Source organism: Phyllosticta citribraziliensis (assembly GCF_038025025.1).
Source record: "Phyllosticta citribraziliensis strain CPC 17464 chromosome Unknown J3D65scaffold_9, whole genome shotgun sequence".
In the NCBI taxonomy this organism is placed as follows: Eukaryota; Fungi; Ascomycota; class Dothideomycetes; order Botryosphaeriales; family Phyllostictaceae; genus Phyllosticta; species Phyllosticta citribraziliensis.
The window spans coordinates 766538-790288 of NW_027117346.1; the positions used below are offsets into that span (position 1 = coordinate 766538).

The 23751-nt window shown below is 55.3% G+C and overlaps 11 protein-coding genes across 11 annotated transcripts; 6 read left to right on the forward strand and 5 right to left on the reverse strand.

The window, feature by feature from the left end:
* Nucleotides 1–658: 658 nt before the first annotated feature.
* J3D65DRAFT_669692 (uncharacterized protein) lies at nucleotides 659–2232 on the reverse strand (the record flags this gene model as incomplete). Its single annotated transcript, XM_066803220.1, has 2 exons — nucleotides 659–1667; nucleotides 1718–2232. 2 exons carry the CDS (start codon nucleotides 2230–2232, stop codon nucleotides 659–661), a joined length of 1524 nt encoding a protein of 507 aa, XP_066653017.1.
* A 2523-nt stretch (nucleotides 2233–4755) lies between these two features.
* J3D65DRAFT_632014 (uncharacterized protein) lies at nucleotides 4756–5715 on the forward strand. Its single transcript, XM_066800970.1, has 2 exons — nucleotides 4756–5013; nucleotides 5075–5715. Exons 1-2 carry the CDS (start codon nucleotides 4828–4830, stop codon nucleotides 5411–5413), a joined length of 525 nt encoding a protein of 174 aa, XP_066653018.1. The 5' UTR covers nucleotides 4756–4827; the 3' UTR covers nucleotides 5414–5715.
* Nucleotides 5716–6326: 611 nt separating this feature from the next.
* On the reverse strand, nucleotides 6327–8251 carry J3D65DRAFT_465501 (FMN-dependent dehydrogenase-domain-containing protein). Its single transcript, XM_066796471.1, has 4 exons — nucleotides 8018–8251; nucleotides 6633–7970; nucleotides 6499–6572; nucleotides 6327–6439 (listed from the first exon to the last, which is right to left on the reverse strand). Exons 1-4 carry the CDS (start codon nucleotides 8043–8045, stop codon nucleotides 6347–6349), a joined length of 1533 nt encoding a protein of 510 aa, XP_066653019.1. The 5' UTR covers nucleotides 8046–8251; the 3' UTR covers nucleotides 6327–6346.
* Nucleotides 8252–8718: 467 nt separating this feature from the next.
* J3D65DRAFT_632022 (uncharacterized protein) lies at nucleotides 8719–9125 on the forward strand. The gene is made up of 2 exons (XM_066800971.1): nucleotides 8719–9042; nucleotides 9105–9125. Exons 1-2 carry the CDS (start codon nucleotides 8756–8758, stop codon nucleotides 9109–9111), a joined length of 294 nt encoding a protein of 97 aa, XP_066653020.1. The 5' UTR covers nucleotides 8719–8755; the 3' UTR covers nucleotides 9112–9125.
* Nucleotides 9028–10047, reverse strand: J3D65DRAFT_632023 (uncharacterized protein). The gene is made up of 2 exons (XM_066800972.1): nucleotides 9105–10047; nucleotides 9028–9047 (listed from the first exon to the last, which is right to left on the reverse strand). The coding sequence occupies exon 1, from the start codon at nucleotides 9988–9990 to the stop codon at nucleotides 9289–9291; it is 702 nt and encodes a 233-aa protein (XP_066653021.1). The 5' UTR covers nucleotides 9991–10047; the 3' UTR covers nucleotides 9028–9047; nucleotides 9105–9288.
* Nucleotides 10048–10335: 288 nt separating this feature from the next.
* Nucleotides 10336–11888, forward strand: J3D65DRAFT_465509 (Glyoxalase/Bleomycin resistance protein/Dihydroxybiphenyl dioxygenase). The gene is made up of 3 exons (XM_066796472.1): nucleotides 10336–10815; nucleotides 10873–11245; nucleotides 11297–11888. The coding sequence occupies exons 1-3, from the start codon at nucleotides 10485–10487 to the stop codon at nucleotides 11799–11801; spliced, it is 1209 nt and encodes a 402-aa protein (XP_066653022.1). The 5' UTR covers nucleotides 10336–10484; the 3' UTR covers nucleotides 11802–11888.
* Nucleotides 11889–12651: 763 nt separating this feature from the next.
* Nucleotides 12652–13698, reverse strand: J3D65DRAFT_605018 (uncharacterized protein; the record flags this gene model as incomplete). Its single annotated transcript, XM_066798319.1, has 3 exons — nucleotides 12652–12751; nucleotides 12787–13196; nucleotides 13267–13698. The coding sequence occupies 3 exons, from the start codon at nucleotides 13696–13698 to the stop codon at nucleotides 12652–12654; spliced, it is 942 nt and encodes a 313-aa protein (XP_066653023.1).
* A 77-nt stretch (nucleotides 13699–13775) lies between these two features.
* On the forward strand, nucleotides 13776–15961 carry J3D65DRAFT_465475 (major facilitator superfamily domain-containing protein). Its single transcript, XM_066796468.1, has 4 exons — nucleotides 13776–14396; nucleotides 14475–14936; nucleotides 14994–15026; nucleotides 15080–15961. Exons 1-4 carry the CDS (start codon nucleotides 13920–13922, stop codon nucleotides 15734–15736), a joined length of 1629 nt encoding a protein of 542 aa, XP_066653024.1. The 5' UTR covers nucleotides 13776–13919; the 3' UTR covers nucleotides 15737–15961.
* A 641-nt stretch (nucleotides 15962–16602) lies between these two features.
* J3D65DRAFT_465477 (uncharacterized protein) lies at nucleotides 16603–17516 on the reverse strand. The gene has a single exon (XM_066796469.1). It carries the CDS (start codon nucleotides 17353–17355, stop codon nucleotides 16732–16734), a length of 624 nt encoding a protein of 207 aa, XP_066653025.1. The 5' UTR covers nucleotides 17356–17516; the 3' UTR covers nucleotides 16603–16731.
* On the forward strand, nucleotides 17516–20205 carry J3D65DRAFT_465489 (peptidase S41 family protein). Its single transcript, XM_066796470.1, has one exon. It carries the CDS (start codon nucleotides 17677–17679, stop codon nucleotides 19957–19959), a length of 2283 nt encoding a protein of 760 aa, XP_066653026.1. The 5' UTR covers nucleotides 17516–17676; the 3' UTR covers nucleotides 19960–20205.
* Nucleotides 20206–21254: 1049 nt separating this feature from the next.
* Nucleotides 21255–22812, forward strand: J3D65DRAFT_465572 (uncharacterized protein). Its single transcript, XM_066796473.1, has 4 exons — nucleotides 21255–21609; nucleotides 21729–21880; nucleotides 21950–22396; nucleotides 22451–22812. Exons 1-4 carry the CDS (start codon nucleotides 21569–21571, stop codon nucleotides 22564–22566), a joined length of 756 nt encoding a protein of 251 aa, XP_066653027.1. The 5' UTR covers nucleotides 21255–21568; the 3' UTR covers nucleotides 22567–22812.
* Nucleotides 22813–23751: the final 939 nt, after the last annotated feature.

Consider the following 23751-nt stretch of genomic DNA (forward strand, 5'->3'; position numbering starts at 1 on the left):
GCTCCTTTCGGCTCCGTGGTCCTCCTCTCTGCTGTCTTGGGCCAATCGTGCTGTCATCACATGATCCTCGCGCTCGACATAGTCGCCCATCTGGACGGCCTTCTCTTTCGGACAATCTAGGAGCGAGTGGGGCAAGGAACAAGAAGCCCTTTTGGGTTGCGCGGTGCGTCGGAGACAGATGCTGATAAATCTTCCCTGGATGAAGTTGTCGAGATTGGAAACGGCACCGTTGTACTCTCTGATGAGTGTGCATTCGGGGCGCCGACGAGGATTGCGAAGGTTTTGTTGAGCTCTGGGACTGACTGAGACGGTGAACGAAAGAGTCTGCTGAAAATTTTGAATTACAGAAAGCTCGCTCGCTATTCATAAGTCGTAATATAATGGTGGTGGTCCTGGTATCTTCTCGCCCAATCTGAGAAAAATGCAAACGCTCGCCTGCTCAATCAATCTTCTGCCGAATACGCTATCCTCTAAATCCCAAAACGAAAAGCGTAAAGATCCAACTCGCGGTTCCTCCTGATGTGTGGAGGTTAGACATTAAGTCGCGTCGCAATAACAAAACCATGCATGTGAGAAAGCGTCAAAGCGCAATAAACCCCCCAAAGGAAAAGAATGCACGGCGTTGTGGGAAGTCCATCGTGGAGAAGCGAGTGCGCCTCTACCCAAGCACCGCAGCCAAGACAACGATTAGCAGAATTATCGACGTGCCCACCACGGACATGATGCGATTCAACCTCCTCCAGTATCTCCCCCTAGCAAACGCCCTCTCGGCCTCAGCCTCCCCCAAACGAATGGCGATTGGGGTCCCGCAGCTCGGCCGACCCTCTGGCACATTCAGGTCCTTCTCAACCACCCTTCCAGCATGGACTTCCGCGGCCATCGAAGCCCGCTGCCGATATTCGTCGTCCTGGCCCCTCTCCAGGTCGTCGAGGTACGGATCAGAAGAGGGAGGAGGCGGCGGAAGACGGAGAAAGGCAGCGACTATCCATGCAATCGGGAAGAAGAATCCAAAGGCAAAGAGGTACAGTTGTCGGTCGACTCGGGGATCGTCGTGGGTACGCGATGGAGGCGGCGAGGGTGGTGCCAGAGACCGATACCAAGTTGTCAGGGTTGCCACGGTGTTGGTGTTGCTTTGCACGGAGAATCGTTGGCGACGCGGCTCCGGTTCGGGATCGTAGACTGTGTCGGGCGTGCGCGGATACTCGGGCAATGCTTGGATTCCCATCTCGGAGCTGTTGTCGCCGGAAAGCGAATCAGATTCCTGAGTCAAGGACGAGAGTGCTACTCCATGATGGTTCGGCATGAACGAGGGCCTGGGGACACCGTCGGGGCCAAAAGCCTCTGCAAGCTGATCATCGTCGAGGTTTGCGCTGTAAATTGTGCTGTGCGGTCGGTTGCGGGGACGATGCACACGCGCAATGCTAAATTCAGAAGATGAGGGCGAAGCCGTTTGGGCCGTATTCGACTTGGATGTAGGTCGCGAGAGACCCGACTTGAAAGTGGTTCCATTTGAATGATTGAAATCAATGGCAAACTTTGCCCGTGGAGTTTTTGGAGTTTTAGGAGTCTGTGGGGGGTGAAAATTGCCCAACGAAGTAACTGATTGTGATCGAGAAGACCCAGCATGAAAAGAGTAAGAACTTGGGTTTGTGGTTGAATAAAAGGTCCTGTCATGACTTAGCAGGAGGCGCAGAATCTGTGAGAAAGATCTACATACCGTGCCCATGCGGGCAAAGTTCTAGCAACATTGACAACCGTAGTGTTGCTCGAATTGCTCCCTGGACGCGTCGGTGGCCATGACCTGTCACCGCCAAATCCCATATGAGCAAAGCTCATCGAATCTACCGATTGCCAAGGATTACGGAGAGGTGGAATGTTGGTTGTGTCGTCAGAAGCCTTGCGGGTCCGGTCTGTCATGGTAACGAATGTCGCAGGCGTGGCTGTTCCCTCAACCTTGGTGATTGTCGAAGCGGCCATCGACTTTTGTCCGGTTGGTGGCGGGTCGTCGACATGGACTTTCTCTGCCGCGACGGGCTTCCTCTGGACAACTGGTGTCTTGTTATCGGATGTCGCGCCAACTGTCTTTTCTTCATGTCGAACAGGGGACTTTGGAGGGCTTCCCTGTAGCTTTTCCAGGGTCTGGCTGTTTCGATTCCGTATTCTTGGCACAAAGATTGGCGCTGGCGAGCCATACTCCACCGATGCAAAAGTTCCGGCCGAAGCATCTCGCATTTTGGGATACTGGAGGACAATCTCTTCCGGAGAAGAAACTTCCCTTGACGCCATATGGAGGCGTGATTGAGACCTGGAGTGGCTCAAAAACTGTTCGCTCAAGATTGGTGTGGATGACGGTCGTCTCGTCCTGGTTTGCGACTCGGTGTCGAGAAAGGGCTCAAGAGGATTCCCAAAACTAGTGACTGGCCGCCTCGAATCGGATTCATTGCCAACACAGTGGATGTTGAGCCCTGCGGGTGTCGACGATGGCCGCGCAGACTGGAAGCTTGGAGGCCAGAGTGTCCAGTTGCTTCCGGTAGACTTTCGATCCACATGGCATCTAGTGGAGAGAGTTTCTGAAGACGCCGATGATCTATCAGAAGCACCTGGGAATTTTGACGACGGTGGAGCCAAATCATCGGCGTCTTCAGAGGCTTCGACAGAACGTAGCCCCGAGCGTCGACGGTCCGAGTCTTGGGAATCGGGAGATATGTGACGTGAAGCAGAAGATACAACGTTCCTGTCCCTGTCTGTCACAGATCTTATGGTACTGATGGATTGTCGGTTTTTCGTATCTACAGAATGACGTTTGGGAGAGTCGGCCGGAAGAGAAGGTTCCGAAGAGCCCAAAAGACTATTGAAGAATTCCGGCGTGTCTGTAGAAGCAGACGATCGCTTATCCGACCGACTGCTGGGAGAACCCGGGCCGGGGTGCACTTGGGATGACAGAAACGGAAATGAGGGTCTGGTTTGCGTCGGGGATGGCGCACTCAAATTTCTCGAATGTCGTTTTCCAGGGGAGTCATTTTGTTCCTTTCGTTCTCGAGCTCGCTGAAGTTCCAATTCTCTTTCGACACGAAGAAGTGGTGGCACCACGTTAAATCTTTGCGACGAGTTTGATCTTGCGGTGTTTTGATTGGCCGGTGAAATTTCTCCCAGTGGTTGTCGCCTGGTTGCAAACGCAGATTTTGACCGACGTCGCGAATCCCTTGCGTTTGAGTCTGGATTGAGAATCGATTGAGCATTATCGGATTTGGACCGACTGCGTCCGGCGACCAAATCATTTTCTTGAGAGCCCTGGGATCTTAAAGGCGGCGGTTTGGGGGCTCTGTTTGAAGGCATGGGAGCGAGAGAATCGTAAGACCGATAGAGACACCCGCGGCTGGAAATTTATTGACTGGCAGCTTCGCGACTCGGATGGATCGGTATACAGCAAAGAAGATGGATTCCGGACATGGACGGATGATCAAGGTTGCGCAACAGGAAGAGAAAAATTTGGTAGAACCAGGAGACATGGAGAATCTATAAAGATAAAGTGGCTGCATCAGGTGGCACGTTGGGCACGCCACAAGGACGGCGCAACGCTCCCACCTCTGGACCTTTCCTTCTCCACCATGGCCGCCCAAGAAATTGTCGGTTCTGAAGCATAGCGTAGTTAAGGGCCGGCTCTGTTTGGATTCATATCGTGGCCCGCCACATGAAGGCGGAAGGGGCGCTGAAGAGGCATGGGCAGGCTTGCAAATGCCATGCTGGGGAATGCGATGGAGTTGGGTAGTCCTTGGAAAAAGGGGGACTAGTCGAGACGAAGACACGTCGACGCGTGCTTGGATGTAGCTTTGCGGTCAGCGGCATGCGCAGAAGAGATGGCGATTCCGGGATGGATGGACGAGCAGAGGAACAACCTGGACCGGTACTGGGCTGAGGATGGTGTGTAGGGAAGCGTCGCCATGGTGGAAGAAAGTCGGTCCTGATGGAGAATTGGGCGCACGGGCCTCTTCCTCTTCCTACCTGTGACTCGAGTCAAGTCAACAAACCAACCCAACATCAACACGCCATCTACAATCTCGTCAGCTCCATGTTCAGCCCGTCTTCCTCGTCGGTCCTGCTGCCCTGTCCTTCGCCGACCCGTCGCCCCGAAGACCTCGTCATCATCCCGGGAGATGATCATTCATCAACCAATATGCTGTGTCGGCGAGCTTTGCTGGCTACCATGATCTGAGCGCTGCGCCGGTCGATCCAGCCAATCCTCTGCTCATTCTCTTGTGCGGCTTTCCAGAAGCCACAGATTGTTGCCATCATTCCATCTCCGAGCAAGAATTCCATCTTTTACACGCGGCGCACTATTCCCGGCTGAACAACCCGCCTTTCCCAGACAAGTGATGCTTCCGGTCGGACTGCATGATTCGGAGCTCTACACGACGTCGGAAGCTGTGCTTTGGTCTTTGCTCTTCAGCCTAAAGTCTTGGGAATCAGGCTTACCTTTCCTTTCCTGAACGCATTAGCAACTCTGATTATTGCTACAAATACTGACGTGTCCGCGGGACAATTCAGCTGTCGGCTTGTCTCTTTCCATTGACCGTGCGCGGAGTGACGCAACCTGCTCCGGGTTGCGGGCTGCGGGTTGCTACGCAAGGAGGCCTTCAAGATTTCGGGTTGGCCGAATATACCGACGCACTGCATTATTCTTGAGGAATTGATCCACTAGGCAACGCCTGGTCGACGTGTACCACAAAGCTGCCAGCTCTTTGAAATGTCATGGATCAATCAACTGAACACGAGTACAATGCTCGTTCCCTGAGGTGGTTTGCTGATGGCAGAGAAGCTGAAGCGCTGATGCCAGTCAGGCGCAGACGACTGAAGAGCGTCGTGCAAGGCCTCGTTGTCCTGCTCATTCGACGAACTCTATCCCAAGTCATCGGAACGCCATATAAACAGACTGCCACGAACGCGGAGTGGACCCGAGTAGAGCGCGGTGGCATGATGGGTGACAGATCAATTGGGAAGGAAACCCGGCTTTTCCTTTTATCAGGTCAGCCTCCATGGCCTGGAGGTTCTGCATTGACATTTAGAGGTCACTTACCAAACGGTGAACGAAAAGTGTTGCGGTCTTGTCAATTCCCAGGTCAAGCATCATGGATTTAAATGTTTCAACTGCCTCTTTTCGCACGCACTTCGCCGGGACCATTGCACTTTCACGCTACAAATTCTTGAAACAAAACACAAAAATCATAACAACAGAGGCTGCAAATCCTGCCACCATCTTGATCTTCGGGTGCTCGAACAATCGCAGAACTTACATACTCCATGCCGCCGCACACTGTGCAACATTACGACTTGCAAGCGAGCGACCTCAGCCCCAACGAACAAACTCAATAATCCACCACCAAAGCGTCTTTGCATACCTCTGCGCAATTATTGAAACCACAAACGTCAAACAAAAAAGCTGTCCAAAATCCGGAGACTAAGAAAAATGTCGAAACGCCTAAACGCGCCCACCAGCACCACAAGTCCGACATCTACGCCTTCGCACGTCACACCAAGTCGCGCCACCCAATCAACGCTCTTCCGCCACACCCCACCCCTGCTCATCTCCTTTCCCTCTCCTCTCCCCAACCATCTTATAGCCGCATCGAGAAGCGAAAGGTAGACCGGCTCGTGCCAGTTGAACCACAACGCAGTCTTTTGAGCGAGAATTCAACGGCGTTTGGTAGAGAAAAAGTGTCAGACAAGATGTCTGTCTCCATGATTCCAACGCCCTCGCATCACACATCCCCACCCCGTCCCAACGACCGCCCTCCACCTGCAGCACGCCCATGTCGATGCACGGCCGGCAGGGGGCCGACTCCTCCACGCCCCCTCGCGCCGCGCCGCACCGCGCTGGCGGCCGCTTGATGCTGACGGTACGGCGGTGGTCAGTGGGAATGTTTCACATGTCAGACGTTCAAAGTTCATGCGTTGCGCGGCGAGGCAGAGCGATTTTGGGTCGTGTGCATGATGCCCTGGTAGATTTAGGTACATGAGCGTCTATTGATTGTGCCTTGTGGATGGATGTATGGATGGGTGGGTGGGGTTGTGGAAGGAGGGGGCTGGGGACGGACGGGGCCAAGGAAGCTTGTGGGTGATTTGCTTCGGTCGTGTTTGATACTGAACCCTTCGTGTCGGTTGGCTGCATCGTGTTATGAGAGTGTTCTTTTCCGCGATCAGATGGGTCTTGGCCAGAGGCTGTGGAACCAGAGGGTGGAATTTGCTAGATTCACGGCGTGTTGGAGTTTGTTTAAAGGCAAAAAAAGATCTTCTTCTCTATCAAAGTAACTCTTGAATACCCCCTTGGTACGTCTACTCTGTCTTGCCTCTATAGCTTTGACCTGACATTTTCCCACAAGCTAGGCTTGTCTAGGTTTGCTGGCCCGTCGTAAAGGTCTCGTTCGATTGCGCGGATGTTTACCTAAATCAGGACATAAGTTTTTGGCGATGGTGAGTTGAAGAGTTGTTGGGGGTACTCACATGTTGCAATCCCAGTTGCTCAATCCTCTCGACACCAAGGAGCCTCATCGCTGTCTCCGTCTCTGCTTTCAGGACTGATCGCGGCGTCAGTGCTTGTTCTATCACGGAAATCGTCATGAAAGGACTCGACTTACTCTCCAAGACACGCGCAACACCCTCCTTGCCACTCGCTCCGAGTCCAAAGAGTGCGGCGCGACCAACACCGACACCCTTCGCACCCAGGGCGAGCGCTTTGACGACGTCAGTGCCACGCTTGATTCCTCCATCTACCCAAACCTCAATCTTGTCAAAGACCTCTGGGCAGTACTTTCGAATCTCGAGCAGCGTGTGCACAGCCGGGGGTGCAGTGTCCATCGCCCTACCGCCATGATTGGAGAGGATGATGCCTTTGACTTGAGGAGCATGCAAGGAAGCCAGGTATGCATCCTCGTGTGTCTGCAGGCCCTTCAGAACAATCGGCAGCTTGGTATGCTGGGCCAGCCAAGGCAGCGTCGTTTTCCACGTAAGATCTGGAGCCGTGCCCATGAACAATGCCCTACCGACACCGCCGGAACTCTCCCCACCCTCCTTGGACTGTCCGGCGGTAGCATCCTTGGGATCGGGGCTCGTGGAAGAGGCTGAGCCATCCTGGATGGCAGAGCGGACGGGCAGGTTGGATCCGACATTCTTAGACTTTTCGTCGTGCTCGCGCTTGCCCGGGACAGGAGCATCGAGGGTCAAGCAAATGAACTTGATTTGCGGCAGCTTGGCGATCCGGGCAAGCATGGCTTCACTCTTTTTCCGATCCGTTTGCACGTATAATTGCCATCCGAACGACTGCTCTGGACGGGCGTCTTTGACGATTTGCTCTGGTGTCATGGATGCATTGTTTGAGATCAATTGCAACGCGCCGAACTTGGCGCAGGCCTGCGCAATGCCCCATTCACCGTCGGGGTTCGCAAGCCGTGCCATGGCGGCCGGAGAGACATAGATGGGAATGTTCACCTTGTTGCCAAGGAGTGTTGTGCTGGTGTCGCAATTGGTGCAGTCGACAAAGACGCGCGGCCGCAATAGTATCTGACGGTATGCTGAATTGTTCAACTGCTTGGAGTGCAAGTCATCAGCCGCAGAGTAGTAATATGCCCATGCCTTGTGGCTAATCTGCTTGGTAGCAACCTCCTCAATGTCGTCGAGGTTGAGCAGGGATTCCAAGTCTGGTGGGCCCTCTAGTTCGCCTGCTTGTTCCTGCGCAGGCGATTTCTCCTCAGATGGAAGCGTAGCCTCGTCGAATTTCCCCAGCTTCGCCTCGGCCGGAAGGCTCTCCTCGAGGATGCCTGGAGGGTGGATTGGGTCGTACTCTTCCGTTGCGTCCTTGCCAGCAAGAGACAATATGATTTTGGGGCCGCCTGGATGTTCGGAGAGAAAGGATGTCACGTCGTATACGTTTCCGTAGAGAACAACCCAACAGCTCTCTCGGGTGTTGTGTTTGGAGACTGAGGAATGTTAGCGGCTGGTGCGTAGTCGCCGAGGATCGACGTACCTTCGTCATAGCTGTAGACTTTGGCCATTGTAAGCACACACAGTGAATCAACAAACGATGGAAGCTGGGAACAAGCGTAGTAATTCAAGAAGCGCCGGACGCTGCCACAGGACAACAACGAGGTCAAATCGATTCAAGGCGCGGCATCAAGGTTGGAGAGTCTACAGGACTCGGTCGAAACGTCAGCGACTCTGCGTACAATTGCATTTCGGTGATTGGATGGCGCAATGCCTGATCGGCAAAAGTGGGATACTGCTTCCGTGGCGAGAGAAGGTCAAGTTTCCGCGTCGGCGGTCAAAATCCGATGAGCAACGGAATTGGAACGCGGGGGAACTCGGCACGACTTGCCCCGTCACACGGCTTCCCGCCAACTCGTGAAAATTGTCCCTCCCGGCGTCTGAACACCATCTCCATCCCGGCCTCCTCGACGCACCTCAACTCATGACATTGCAATCCAACGACCGTCCTCCGCACCAGGTCCGACCGCGTGGCGACCGAGGGCGCGGTCGTGGTGGCAGAGGAAGAGGTCGAGGCGGCCGTTCAGCTCCTCCAAGCGCCGCACAAGTTCCAACCATCAACCAAGTCGTTGCGGGTGCACATGTCTCCATTGTCCTCAAAGTTGATCAGCCTACCGGTCGCCAAGTTCAGGGAACAGTCTCCGAAATCTTGACGCGTGGCAATCATCCCAGAGGAATCAAAGTGCGACTCGTCGACGGTCGAGTTGGCCGCGTGCAACGCATGGCGACAGACGTCGAAGCAAGAGATGGATCGCAGGGCCTGGGCAATCTGGGCAGAAATGGAGAGCCCAGCCGAGACTTCGCTTCGACTGGAGTTGGCGCGTCATCCGGATCACGCTTCCAGATCAGGTACCGCGATGTCAGAGAGGAAGAAGAACTCAACGCGCCACCATCGGGGTACAGTTTGGGAGACCTACTCCCCCCGGGACACCCGTTGCGCGAAGAGTCTCAGGAACGTAGTGAGCGCGGATCGTTTGAATCCCCAAGTCTCAACTCTGCTGTTCAAGTCTGCCCTGTCTGCCATCAATTCGAGGGCGATGAGACCGCCGTTGCACACCATGTCAACTCACACTTTGAAGATTGAGTAGCACAGATCCACGAAAAGATTGCAGTTCTGGGCGCAACTTGCCGTTTCGATCCTAGACAGGGAGGCTTCATACGCATGGACCATGACAAGAAGCATTCATACTCCTCTAACGTACCATCGAGACATCCACCGAGATCAATCAAGGGAGCATTCGACTACCTATTCGCCTACTCGTCCTGCTTCAAGGCTTGTTTTACAATTGCTCCGCACAGTCTGGCGTACGGATTCGTCTTGACTGCCATCTGTTTCGCCATTTGATCTCCATACATTCCACCGGCGTAAAATTCTCGGCTTGCTCTCTCTTCCAACTCGTTGCGGTCTTTGCCCTTGATCTCATCCGGGCCAGCCTCTAAACTGCCTTGTCCAGCCGCCTTCGCTGCCTTCAAGAAAAGATATCCGCGGTGGGTATGAGACGTGGCCAAGAGACGAGCTTGCAGAGGAGATACTGCATCTTGTGGAGACTTTGGAGATAGGAGGCGGATGCATTTGGCCAAGTCTCCGAATAACGCGCTCGTAGTTTCCAAATTTTTGGCATGAAAAAAGTCTCCATCGTCGTCGATCAAAAGCCGGAGCGCCTGCGCACGATTCATGTACGCAGAAGCATACTGAGGATTCCTCTCGATCAAGAGACTCAAGGAATCAATTGCAGATTTGATGTCTTTTTTGTCTGGTCGCGTCGACGTCCCTAGCGAACGAATTGCGTCTCGTTCCGTCAATTGGAGGGGTGGTAAGAGTGCGTCGGGAACGTGCGGAAGTTTTTGACAATCACTTTTAATTGTAACGGATGTTGAAGGGGAGGATTCGGGGTCAAAAATTGCAGAAAGAACTTTGGCATCGTTGGAAGAAAGTGCGGTGTTGACGTCTGCCATTGCGGAAACGAAGATTTGGTGGTTCGCGGGTTGGGGTTGGCAGGAGACAGATGTTGTTCTTTCAAAGCAAGCTTGTGGGCTAGCCGACCTACCTGAACGCCTCGAACTTGCGCCCCTCGCCTCCCCGCAGCCGGTCACATTGCGCCAAAAGATGGAATCTGGGGCACGTCGAAAGTCAGTTTCGAGGCACCGCATGCGCTGAGCCGACTAAAGCCGAGACACGTGACGGCTATTCCTGCGCTATCTCCATTGTCTCTATTGAGCTCCTCCTCTAGCCTGGCGCGTTGGCGGCAGGAATCGGCCCAAAGCGGATTTCCGGCATCAGCACTACGCCGGAGGACGCGCTGCTCCGTTGGTTGGGTCAGTAATATTTCCACACCGTGGAACCTCCGGAAGTTGAATTCACAACTTTCTCCCTACCAATTTACTCTTCTCTGGTCGACAAGAATCTCTCCCTGTCCTCCTACGGTATCTGTGTCCACTCGATTTGCAAGATGGCGCCTATGGCTTTACCAACAGAGCAAGACTCTCTGTCCAACTACCAAGGATACCATTCGGTCCACTGGTATGTGGGCAATGCAAAGCAAGCGGCTGCATACTATGTAACGCGGATGGGATTTGAAAGAGTTGCGTACAAGGGCCTTGAGACTGGCTCGCGTGGCATGGCCTCACACGTGGTGAGGAATGGCAAAGTCACTTTCGTTCTTTCCAGCCCTTTGCGAAGCGGCAAGGGTTGCGGAAAGGTAGCCGAGATTGACGAAATAGAAGCAAAGCTGGTTGAGGAGCTACATGCTCACCAAGAAAAGCATGGCGATGCTGTCAAAGGCAAGACCTGGCGCATGACTGGCGATATTTTCCTGGTCAAAGCTAACATTAGTTCAGATGTCACTTTTGAAGTGGATTCTGTTGACGCAGTATACCAGCACGCAGTGGCCAATGGCGCAGTCAGCGTCGCTGCTCCATACACGTTGAGCGATAAAGAAGGATCTGTCCGCTTGGCCACCATCACTACATACGGCGACACTACTCACACGCTGATTGAGACGCGGAATTATAAAGGTTCCTTCCTGCCTGGCTACCGGGCAGAGACGGCGCAAGATCCGATCTCGAAATTCTTGCCCATTGTCGACTTGGAAGCGGTCGACCACTGCGTGGGCAATCAAGACTGGGATGAAATGGAGGATGCTTGCAACTATTATGAACAGGTTCTTGGCTTCCATCGCTTCTGGAGCGTCGACGACAAGGACATTTGCACGTGAGTCTTTCAAACCCTCTCCGCCACTGCGCGCGCATTAACGTCGGTTAGTGATTACTCTGCATTAAAGTCCATCGTCATGGCCTCGCCCAATGAGGTCGTGAAGATGCCAATCAACGAGCCCGCCACTGGCAAGAAGCAATCCCAGATCGAGGAGTACATCAACTTCAACGACGGGCCCGGCGTGCAGCACATTGCGTTGCGCACCCATGACATCATCGCCACCATCACAGCCCTCAAGCAGCGCGGTGTCGAGTTCATCAAAGTACCAGATACTTACTACACGTCCATGCGCGAGCGTTTGGCACGCACAGCGAGCGCCAACAAGTGGCAGCTGCAAGAGGACTTTGACAAGATCCGGGAGTTGGACATTTTGATCGACTTTGACGAGGGAGGCTACCTGCTGCAACTCTTCACCAAGCACCTCATGGACCGACCCACTGTGTTTATCGAAATCATCCAGAGGCGCAACTTTGATGGCTTTGGAGCCGGCAATTTCAAGAGCCTGTTTGAAGCAATCGAAAGAGAGCAAGAGCTGAGGGGCAACTTGGTATGAGGGAATCGTGCAAAGGTCATTGGCGTTTCGTAGCCTGGAATTCCAGTCCTCTCGGTCCATGCTTGTCTCCGTCCGTGACGAATTTTCTGTCTCCGAGGCCGACATTTCGTGCCGACATCTCTTGCCGACAACCAAAACTTGCACACACCGCTGTTGTTCAAGTCAGGTGTCGACTAACGAGATCCATCCTGCGGAGCATCTGACGCCGAATTAGTGTCAACGTCACGGTGTTGAAGGATCCCGTCCGATCCGCCTGTCTCTTCGCCTTGCCAAATTGTCAAAAGGTGGAGGTGGGTGCACAAGGCGGACAGGGTTGCATAACGACTTGCCACTCTCATGCTAGATGGAAGCGTCTTGACAGTCGAACTGCAGGAGGGTCGGATCCGCCAAATCCTGTCCCGCACACCTCCCGCCATTCCAATTTACCCAATCACGATGCAGGTGAACGGCACAAACGCGTCGATCGTATAGTTGACGTCGCTCGTGCTCATCCTTCAAGGCCTGTTTTCCAGATTCGCGAAAATGGCCTCTGTGGGCATCTGTTGCGAGCCAATGCACCGCAACGGTTTGGTCAATTGCCTCGATTCAGACAATTGGTTGGGAAATTCGACCAAGACGCCGTCGCCATCTATATCGTTCGTTGGCCTCACTTTTCTTTTTTGCAATCCGATTGACATTCTCTTCTCCCGGAGGATTATCGCCCAGCTTGTCATCATCCATCGCCGCCCTGCACCGCGGCTCATCGGTCGAATCGTACGAAGCCTCCCTCGGGCTGCTTTTGGATCCGGCCGCCCGCATGGTGGCCCAGACCGACGGCGAGCGACGACATGCTCGGTCTCCCAGCACACCGTCACTCCATCACGGAGAGCGTGCTGACTGGCAGCAGCATCGAGAGAGGACCAAACGGTGAAGCCGTCCATGCTGCCGGCCGGTCCAAGACGAGGCTAGAGCTGCGCGCGAGTGAGTTCGAGGTGCAGCCACAAACCAAGCAGGCTCACCGTAAAGCTGCTGACCGATGAGAGGAGGGCGGCCAGTGGATTGCAGTGAATCGATACCTCCAGGCGCTACGGCTGCGTCTAGCGAGCATTCAGTCAAGACCAGAGTCGCGCGTAGGAGCTGTCGTCCACTATCACAGTTGCGCAGCACGTCATTGGCCGACTGCACCACCTCCGACTCTTTCTTCAACACTCCCACGCGTATTCGTGTTTTGTTCTCCTCGTCTTCAATCACATGGATGACAGCCACCGCCGTTTCATCGGATACCTCACCGTTATCTGATCTGGCGGCATGGCGAGCAAACGGACGCAAAGCATCCAATCTCGCATCTCCATCTGTTTTGATCCGCAAAAAGGGGGCACTTCGTTTTAGCTCCGCGGAGAAGAGAAGCGGCGCCCACTACCACCATCCATGAAAATTTTCCCAGAGCGCCTGTGTGGGCTGCTGTAGCTACGGTCAAAGTGCTTACTCTCGGCCGGCGCTGGATGGACGGATGGATGGATGGATGGATGGAGTGATGGATGAGAGCCAAGATGAATCGGTAAGTCGTTGCGGGGCGAATTGTGTGCGGTGCGAGGGTTGCCAAGAGTTGGCCGAGCATGCAGGCAAGAGCGACGACCAAGACTTTTTGAATTGCCGAAGGGTTGGAATGCCGAAGAGGCTTTGTGGGAGATGTGGGTGGCAATGGTTGGTTGGCGGTTGGTATTCTTCTTGCTGCTGCTACTACTACATGCCCAGCAGACGGAGCGATGGCGGCGGCGGGCACGGCCACGACGACGAGACGACGCGGCATGGCGACCTGCAGGACGGGCGGCGGACGCTTCTGCAGCCATCGTGTCTGTTTCTCCTCTCCATCCGTGGGCCGGCTATTGGTTTGCACGCGGTTGGAGATCGTCGTCATTGTTAAAAGTGGCGATGCGTTGCTTCTGTCTCATGGCTCACCTCTTTTTCTCTCTCTTCATCCCCTTTCCTGCAGTCTCTACCTCGCTGCCCGCTACGGGAACACGAAAGCAGCCGGTCTAGCCTTACAATATTTCTCTCAACTTCTCTTCTCTCGACCTTTGCTTGCTTCTGGAAAGCTCCCGTTGTGGTGCCCGGCAGCACTACTTCTCCCGCGGCGCAATGACGCATCCAAACCTCGAAGAGATAATACCCACACCCGCTCCAATTGCCTCGATCCCACTGCGGACGCAAGCAAGGAGCCTCTCAGGCAGCGGCAGCGGGACACCCACTCCCAAACCCTCAGTTGAGATCAAGAAGCAACCAACAAGCACATCAACCGACATCACACCGGGCGCCATCATTCGCCCAACCCCAGGCCGGACGCTGACATCCTCTTCCTCCTGGCCCAACCCCCCGGATCAAGTCTACAACCGCTTCTCGCCGGGCCGCAAGGCGGCCATCACGGCTGTGTGTTCATTTTGTGGGTTCCTGGCGCAGGCGTCGTCGACGGCCATTTTGGCGGCCATCCCCGAGGTTGCTGATACTTTCCGCACGGGCGGTCCCATCATTGACTTGAGCAATGCCTTTTTCATGCTATTCATGGGGCTGAGCCCGCTGTTCTGGGGTCCGTATGGGCAAATATACGGGCGCCGATGTGTGAGTTAGCCCTCATCCAGGGGGTGAAGAAAAGGGAGAAGACAGGATAAGTCAGCTGACGGCTAGATCAACCAACAGGCATCCCTCACCAGCGCCATCCTCTTCACCATCTTCAGCGCCGGCTCCGCCCTCTCGCCCGACCTCGTCTCCTTCTTCGCCTGCCGCATCCTGACCGCCATCCAGGGCACGGCGTTCCTCGTCATCGGCTCCGCCTGCATCGGCGACATCTACCACCCGACCGAGCGCGGCACGGCGCTGGCGTGGTTCCTGTCGGGCACGCTGGCCGGTCCCGCCTTTGGGCCTTTTCTCGGCGGCATCCTCGTTACGCACGCCTCGTGGCGCCACATTTTGTGGATGCAGACGGGTCTCGGTGGCGTTGGCGTCTTGGGCATTGCGTTTTTGCTGCCCGAGACGACGCACTACCGGCGCTGCGTTGAGTTGAAGGGTTTGAAGCGGAGGGAGAAGGCCGGGCGGTTGTGGGCGTGGATGAATCCGACAAGGGTTGTGCGGTTGTATCGGTATCCGAATTTGATGGCGGCGGTGAGTCTGCCTATGATCCGACTGTCATTGCGTTGCTAATCTTCGTCTGTCATTCAGGGCGTCGCCTCTGCTTCTCTAATCTGGAATATGGTGAGTTTTCATTTACAATGCACACAAGCCCCTGAACACTCACATGGGTGCAGTACTCTCTCCTCACGCCCATCCGCTACGTCCTCAACCCGCGCTTCCACCTGACCTCACCCGCGCAAGTCGGCCTCTTCTACCTCGCACCCGGCTTCGGCTACGTGCTGGGCACCTTCGGGGGCGGGCGCTGGGCGGACCGCACCGTACGCGTGTGGATCAAGAAGCGGGGAGGCCAACGGGTGCCAGAGGACCGGCTGCGCTCGAGCCTGCCATTCATGGGCATCGTGATACCGGCGTGCATCGTCGTGTACGGGTGGACGATTGAGAAGCGCGTCGGTGGCATCGCGCTGCCAGTCATCGTCATGTTCATCCAGGGCGTCGCGCAGCTGTTTTGCTTCCCCAGCCTCAACACGTACTGCCTCGACGTCTTTCAGTCGCGCAGCGCTGAGGTCGTTGCCGGCAACTACGTCGCTCGCTACTTGGCTGCCGCCCTCGCCAGCGCTGTCTGCCTCCCTGCCATTGATCGTGTCGGCATCGGCGCGTATTCCACTCTGAGCGCCGCATTTCTGATGGCTGCTGCTGCCCTGATATGGTTGACAGCCGAGTTTGGCGAGGATTGGCGCAACAAGGTGGATGAGAAGCGGCGGACAAGACGGGATGGAGCGCGCGGTGCTGTGGTTCTGGTTAGCTCCAAGGATAATGCGGAATTGGTATGAGGCAAGCGAGCGAAGCCAAGCTTTGGATTGGATTCGGTGTGGCACGTTACAGGGGTAGAGGTGTTTTTGCATTTGCTGGTACAGGACCTGCCCGTGTTGGACGGTTGAAAAGAGATGAGCATAAGCACAAGCATCGTCATTTACGTCGCTGCTCCACCCAACGAATTTCAGGCCGAGTAACGTTCCGCATTCTGTGAGCTTTGTCTTTCGTACAAATAGACAAGTCGATTGAATATCAGCAACGGTTGGATGTAATGTCGACTGAAAATAGCTGAGACGGCAAGCGGGTATTGCAGATGTGACATTTCGCTTGACATCGACTCTGACAGTGCGATGCCTGCTCCGTCGGAAAGTAACAGCGCGAGTTAGTTTTACTACATGGCGGCCCGGGCCGCAACGTTGCCATCAGGCGGCGCAGATGTCTCCTGGTGGTTCAAGGCGCGATATGATCAGTGCCGTTGAAATACCCCCGTAACCAGGCGTTGGCCAATGAGTTGTAGACTGGCTGAGATGTTTTCGACAACTTGAAAGTCTTGTGCAGTGAGTCTTGGAGACCACCAGTCGCTCCGGGGCCGGTGAAACAAGACGAGGTTCCCGGGTGTATTCCATATATCTGCACCTACCAGACAGAGGTGGGGGCACGGCATGAACCTAATGGCGTAGGACCACGAGGTGCCGTCCCATTGGTAAGGCCTCCTCGTAGACTTAGGACGACATGGAGTTTCGATGGGCAGCATGGAAACAGACGGACAAAGGTCTCGAACCAGCGAGTGGACCGACGGGCTGTGCTTGAGTATTTCCGGTCATAGGAATACGTGACTCGTTATCCAGAGCAGCCGTTCAAGGCTGAGTGGGTTGGTGTTTGGTGGTACTGGACGGTTGCGCTGCATCTTGGCAGGCGTGGACCTCACACAAGTCTGTACCATGTAATTCGAATCATGGCAAAATACGACTTTTTGAAGCAGCAATTTCTTGGTGCTGTGCAGGGAGCCGAGTCAAATTTGTGACGGGAAAGAGGCGCATGCAAGCACAGCAAAAGTCGACGTGTACGGTAAGCTGCAGACGACCGGGTTCCAAACGAAGGTAGTGCTGGAGAAAGAATGCGGAGTAGCACGCGTTCTGGTGGAGCCAGGGTCGGGGCCTGGAATGAGGGCTGGGGATGGGCGGAGCGCGAGGCTGACGATGTGAGCGGGATGGAAGACGAAAGCCTGGACGATTCGATGACCTGTATGATGGAGACAAGAAGCGGAGTTGTTGATGAGAAGAAGGCAGGACGGTGGTGGAGATGGAGGTCCAGGACAGCGGCAGAGGGCCTGAAACGGGGCCAAGAGGCGCCACAGCCGAGCAAGCAAGGCACAGGGAGCGACAACACCAAGACAACCAACCCAAGACAAGACACCACAGTGCAGTGCAGTGCAGGTACCTCCATCCTGCTGCAGGCCAGCCACCCGGCGGCTCTGCTCTGCTGCCCCGCTGTGCCACGCTGTCCAAGAATGCGATGCGATGCCGTCAAAGAAGAAGGAAAAAAGACCCCACTGCTGACGTGCAGCAAGTGGCCGTGTCTGTCTCGCGGCGCGTAACTGAACCAAGGCAGATAATTGCATCCAAGGCCTCAGCATGCAATCATTGCCTGTTCCTGTCGTCGTGGGCGCAAGGAGGGCGGGTCGTGCCACCGCGTCGCTGTGCCTGGCTTGATGGATGCCCTGAGGTGGACACAGAGACGCGGCGCGGCTTCCATCACGCCGCCAGTGTCACTGCAGTGCACATTTTGGACATCATGGCCCACGGCACACCCACTCCACCGTCTGCACTTTTATTCCGCCGCCAGCCTCCTCTCTCTTCTGCGTCCACTCTCTCCACCTTTCTCTCTTTAAAATTCTGGAGTCTGCCTGCGTGCCCTCCGCTCCCACTCTTTTACCTCCTTTCTCTTCTCCTTCGATATGAAGTTGCCTTTGCTTCTTCTGGTGACTCTGTCACTGGCCCTTCTTTCCTTTGCCAATCCCGTCGCTCTCTACCCCAGACAAAATGCCACCGGCGCCAGCGTTGGCTCGCCATGCGCCTCGGTCAGCTCCCTCGTCAGCGCTCAAAGAGCCACTGCTACGCCCACTGTCCCCGCTGCCGTCGCCTACGAATGCATTCAGAGCGTGCCATTGAACAAGACCTCTGCGCTTCACCTCATCAACGACATCAAGCCCTACATCAATTGGCAGAGCACCGTCGCCTACCTCAAGGACCCTCCCTCCGAGTACGTCGAAAAGGTTCAGCCCGCCTGGGACATCTGGGCCGAGCTCGACAAGATTGAGACCAAGGTGCGCAACGACGAGTATTCGGGCGAGTACGACTTTGGATGGGCCCTCTACACTCTGTTTCAATCCGCCCACGACGGTCATTTCGTCTACGTCCCCGACTCGATTGGAGGCATCTTCACCTGGGGCAGGTCCATTGCCATTGTCTCCATTTCCGACGACGGCAAGGAGCTCCCTAAACCATTCGTGTACACTGATATTCTGGCCGCTTCGTTCCCCAACTCTACCTATACTCCTTCGGCAATTACGGAAATCGATGGCGTTGATTTCGCCACCTACCTTGAAAACTGGAGTCAATTCGGTTCGCTCCAGGATCGCGATGCCCTCTACAACAACGTCTTCTACAACTTGGCCCAGGTTCAGCTCGGCGAGTCCGGTGCTGCAACCGGTACCTTTTCTGGCGGTGGACGTGGTAGATGGGTCTATCCCGGTGCTTACACGACTCTGACGTTTGCCAATGGCTCAACCACCACGTACGAAAACTTTGCCAGGGCCCAAGTCTCGTTCCGAAATGTCGAAAATGGAACTTCCCTTGCGGACCACTACTTCTACTATGACTCTGGCGCTACTGCCTCTGCCCTGGCAAAGGCCCAAGGTGAAGCTGAGGTCAAGGTTGAAGCTGACACCACCTCGACCAAGCGCGCTCGCTCAACTCCGGCTCCTGGCTACCCTGAGCCCGTCGAATTTGCCAGCGACAACTCCATCGCCGGTTACTACATTGATGACGACGAGTACTCTGAAATCGCTGTCCTTGCTCTTCCTTCCTTCACCGGCTCATCCATTTCACCTGAAAGCTTTCAAAACATTTCGACAGAATTCATCGCAAAGGCAAAAAAGGCCAACAAGACAAAGTTGATCATCGACGTCAGTGCCAACGGCGGTGGAACGATTCTGCTGGGCTACGACTTGTTCAAGCAGCTGTTCCCCTCCATTCTGCCATATGGCGGGACCCGCTTCCGTGCTCACGAGGCCTTTGACTTGATCGGCCAAAAGTTTTCGTGGATCGCGAGGGACATTCCCCGCACCATCGACGCCGTGGAGGGCAATCTCACCACTCTGGACATTGTGCCGGCTGCTTTCAACTACCGCACCGACGTTGACGTTGACTACAAGCCCTTTGAGTCTTGGCCTGACAAGTTTGGTCCGCACGTCTACCAGCATGACAACTTCACCTCCATCATCCGCTGGAACATGTCGGACCCGATGAACATCATCAATGGCGGTATTCAGATTAGCGGCTACGAAAACCGGTCCAACATGACGACCCAGCCATTCAATGCTGCCGACATTGTCATCATCACCGACGGATACTGCGCGTCAACCTGCACCATCTTCTCTGAGCTGATGCGTCAGCAAGGCAACGTGACGACCATTGCCTTTGGAGGCCGCTCGCAGTACGGAGCAATGCAGGCCGTCGGAGGTGTCAAGGGAACCAACAATTTTTACTGGCAGGACATCAAGTATTGGGCTCGCGAGGCCTACGACCTGGCCAACGATGAGGAGCAGGTCAAGTGGAACCAGTCTTTCCGGGAGAACTACAACTCGTATGTTCCGCTCAACCGCGCGGCGTACACATCCAACCTCAACGTCCGGGACGGCATCCGCGAGGGCGACGAAACGGGCACGCCGCTCCAGTTTGTGTACGAAGAGGCCGACTGCCGCATCTTTTACACGGCTGAGATGACGTTGGACGTGACGGCCATCTGGAAGGCCGCTGCAGACAGCAAGTGGGGCACCATTAGCAGCTGTGTGGCGGGCACGGGAAGCTACGAAGGAGAGGGTGCGGCGGACAGTGGGGTCAGGGTCAAGGCGGCCGTGGCAAAGAAGGGCAAGGTTGATCCGGCTCTGGCAGACAGCCTCAGCCTCTACACCAACCCGAAGAAGGTGAAGTTGGGCGAGGGCTACATGCTGCCTTGAGCGTGGAGCATGGTCTTTCTTCGACGACTTGACGACGGCGCCCATTTTGCTGGTATCGCATTTTGCTCATGGCATTTGAACGGAATAGCTTTGTAATGTTTATCGGGGCGTGGAGGTCTGGGGAGTAGCTGGTACTGGCGGTAGCTATGGAAGTAAATGGAATGAACCAATCACAACCACGAGGCTTGATCGACGTGATGGATGCTCGTCCTTGGAGAATTGACTATGACATGGTAGTCTCCTCATCGAATCTCGTCTCGCGCATCTGATGTGGAGCACATGGGCGGATCTGCTCTTCGCCGAAGCCGTTGGCCATGAGCATATATAGATGCGGGGACCTCAGCTTCCAATGAGCCTTTCTAGCCTTTCAACATGCGTCCCCGTGAGGGCGTCTTGCTTCCACTCCACTCATCTTTGCTCCGGATCTGGAACACTCACATTGAATATTGAACACAGGGCCCAGAAGTAGCAATCAACGTCGACCGCTGGGGAATGATGATGCCGTTTGTTCCGTCCCAAGACGCATGCGCCTTTGGAGAGCCTCTGGGGCAAGCAAACAAGCACGCCGTCGCCGACGAGCACGTTCACACTCAGTCAGCAACCTACCGGTACCTTGGCAGCGCAAGCCCGCCCTCCCGCCAGCCATCCCGCCATCGCCCGACGCGGTTACGACGAAATCCAGAGCGCAGACCAGTCAGACAGCGCGGCAACCAGGAACAAAGGTTTTGTCGGCGGGTGGATCGAAGCAAAGCACAGAGGTCGTCGGCGCGAACCGGGAGGGGCGGGAGATGCGGCACGGGCAGAAGGCGTGGTTGCGGCAGGGCAGACTGTGGGGGAAGGGCTGCTGCGTTGCGGCATCTTCGGCATCTTTCATTCATTCCTTCCTGTCCTTCAGGTCCCGTCGGCACCGATTCGCGGCCGGGCCGTGCCTCGGAAGAGGCGTCCCGGATTGGCCACGATGGTGCCTGGTATTGTAAGTAAACCAATGCTCAGATAATGTGTGGTTGACGCAAGTTTTGCTTGTTTGTTTTGCTGGGAATGCTGGCGGATGAGATGGCATGGTTGTAGAGCGACGATGTGGATTCATGGACATCTGATTCATGCGACGAGGGGAGAGACTGGACTGAGGACCGTTATCTGCCCGCAGTCTGTCCCACGGCGGCACCCCTCTCTCAGGCCAAAATGGGGTGATGATATCAACCTAGACGCCCTGTGCAAGGGGCACATCGAGGGTTGCTGCCGCTGTGCTGGTGCTGCTCGGAAGGCAAGTCTGTGTGTCAGCAAATAATGGTGCTAGGAGTTTCGAAACGGCAAAAGCCTGCCGACGTCATGCAGAGTCAGTCAGTCCCGTTACGTCTCCGCGGCAGGGCCATTGGTTTACCTCAACTTTCGTCACTCCCCCTCCATGTCGTCTGCGCCATCGCCGCTCGACAACTTTTTTTAAAAAGACCCCCTTCGTCTGACTTTTACTCACCACTTCTATCGCACCACTTTTTCCACCTCGACCCATCCGCTTTACCGCCCCCATTGATCCATTGCAACCCGCTGAACCATTACTGTCGCGAGACCTACCTACTACCACATTTACCACGCCAACTTTACAACAATCATGAAGATTCTCACGCCCGAGGAGGAGCAGGCACACTACAAGTAAGTCTCGCACCAGAGTTCCTGTCGAGTCGAGGACTCCATTCGCAACTCGCATCAAGCGCCTCTGCGGCGCAGCAACCGCAGTCAACGAAAGCGAGCGAAGGCTGACAACGGCGCAGTGCCACGGTCAGAGGAGGTTTGACTGGAGGCGCCATCGGTCTGGCGGCCAGTTCGCTCGGCGTGTGGGCAGCCTCTAGGAGATTCCCCATGTTCCGGCAACTGTCGCTGCCCTTCAAGGCGTTCCTGCTCACATCTGGTGGTTCGTTTGCTGGTACGTTGGCCCAAAAGCCGCCCCTCAACGCCCTCCGCTTCACAGACGACTGACGTGCTCTCACCGCAGCAATCATCCAAGCCGACCGTTCCTCGCGGCGATATGACATCGAGACGAACCCGCTCAAGAAGCAGCTGGAGGAAGAAGAGCGGCAACAGGCGGAGCTGCTGGCAGCCAGCAAGGACGGCGCGACGCGGGCCAAGGAGTGGGCGACGGAGAACCGCTACTCGATTGTGTTTGCCGCGTGGCTGGCGTCCATGGGCGCGTCGTTCGGCATCGTCGCCCGCAACCCGTACCTCTCGACGGCGCAGAAGATTGTGCAGGCGCGTGTGTGGGCGCAGGGCCTGACGCTCGCCGTGCTGCTGGCCAGCTTCGCGCTCGAGGCCAACGACGCAAACCAGGGCAAGGGCCGCTGGGAGACGGTCAAGGTGCTCGACCCCAACGACCCCACCCACTCGCACTACGTCGAGAAGAAGATTCACCACGAGAGATATCAGGGCGAGGACATGTGGAGAGGTAAGCCGTGCCACTACTACACTCACTCCGTGCCTGACGCTAACACGCTCCCAGAAATGGTCGAGGCTGAGGAGCGCAAGATGAAGGAGCGCGAAGCCGCCAAGAACAAGCAGCAGCAGCAGGTCCAGCAAAAGGAGCAGCAGCTGCAACAACAGAAGCAGCAGCAGTAAACCAATCAACAGATCTGGACAAGCTGCTCCTCTACCTAATCCATCACCGCCCTCTTGAACCCGCCTTCTCCGAATCCCTCCCTCCTGCAACTCTTCCTGCAAAAAGTGTTGGCGCCTCTTGGTAAACCATTTGCTCGTCGGCTCCGTTCCGCGGAAAAGAAAATCGACGCTTAGGATGTCCTTTTTTTCCCCTTGTTCTCTTATTGGACCATGCGACCAAACGAAACGAAAAAAACGCTAAAAATGGCCGGATGGGGTTGTTGACGAGCGGGGACTAGTGTTGGCGCGGCGAGCAAGCAAGCAAGCGATTCAAGCGAGTCTTTAATTCCATTTCCTGATTTCCATCATCTCAAACGTCATTTCTTTTCCTTTTACTTATGTCTGATCTTTCCACGTTGTTGACGACGTCTGTCTGCTGGAGTCGGCGTGTGGCGGCGCTCTTCCCTTTTTCACCATCTCGTTGTCGTTGTCATTGTATATAGATGGGTCGGTCAGTCGTAGGCGTCGGGTTGCGTTGAGTCGTCTATAAAAATGCTACAATCATCGACCTTGGATGTGTGTTGTTGACTACACCACTCACTCGAGTGCTCGTTGTTTGCGTTGACTGCAGAGATTGGATGCTCCGTTACCCTGTCTATGATACATTTATCCATCACACGTTGAAGCGCACGAATGCTACCTATGTATGTAGCTTGAGCACTTTCTCTCTTCAACCAACTACTCAAAGCCTCTTCGTCTGATGTCCATCCCACCACATGGGGCTAGGCTGATCGCGCCGAGATCATCCATTCGTTCTGTGTCTGACGTTTTGCGCATGCATGAGATGTATGCATGTCGAGATGAACAGTACTCCGGGAGCGGCCGCGTCTAGGTATCAGATGGAAAGAGGAGTACACGAATGCGCGCGCGCGCAGCAGTAAGGCACCTAGGTCTCCAGCCTGGCGGCAACATCCCACTGGCATGCCATCGTGTGCGTGTGGGTGGTGTGGTCCAACATGTCGTCCAGCAAACACGACGGACGACGACGGACGAGCATTGCGTGCTCCCTCCTTCCCTGCCTCGACACTCCTCGGACTCGTGTCGCTTGTTTCACCCTTCGCGTTTCACAGGAATGCGGGAGGCGCCGAACCCTGCTTCTCTGGACTGACGTCTTGTGACGGTGGGACGGCGTCGTCTGATGTGATG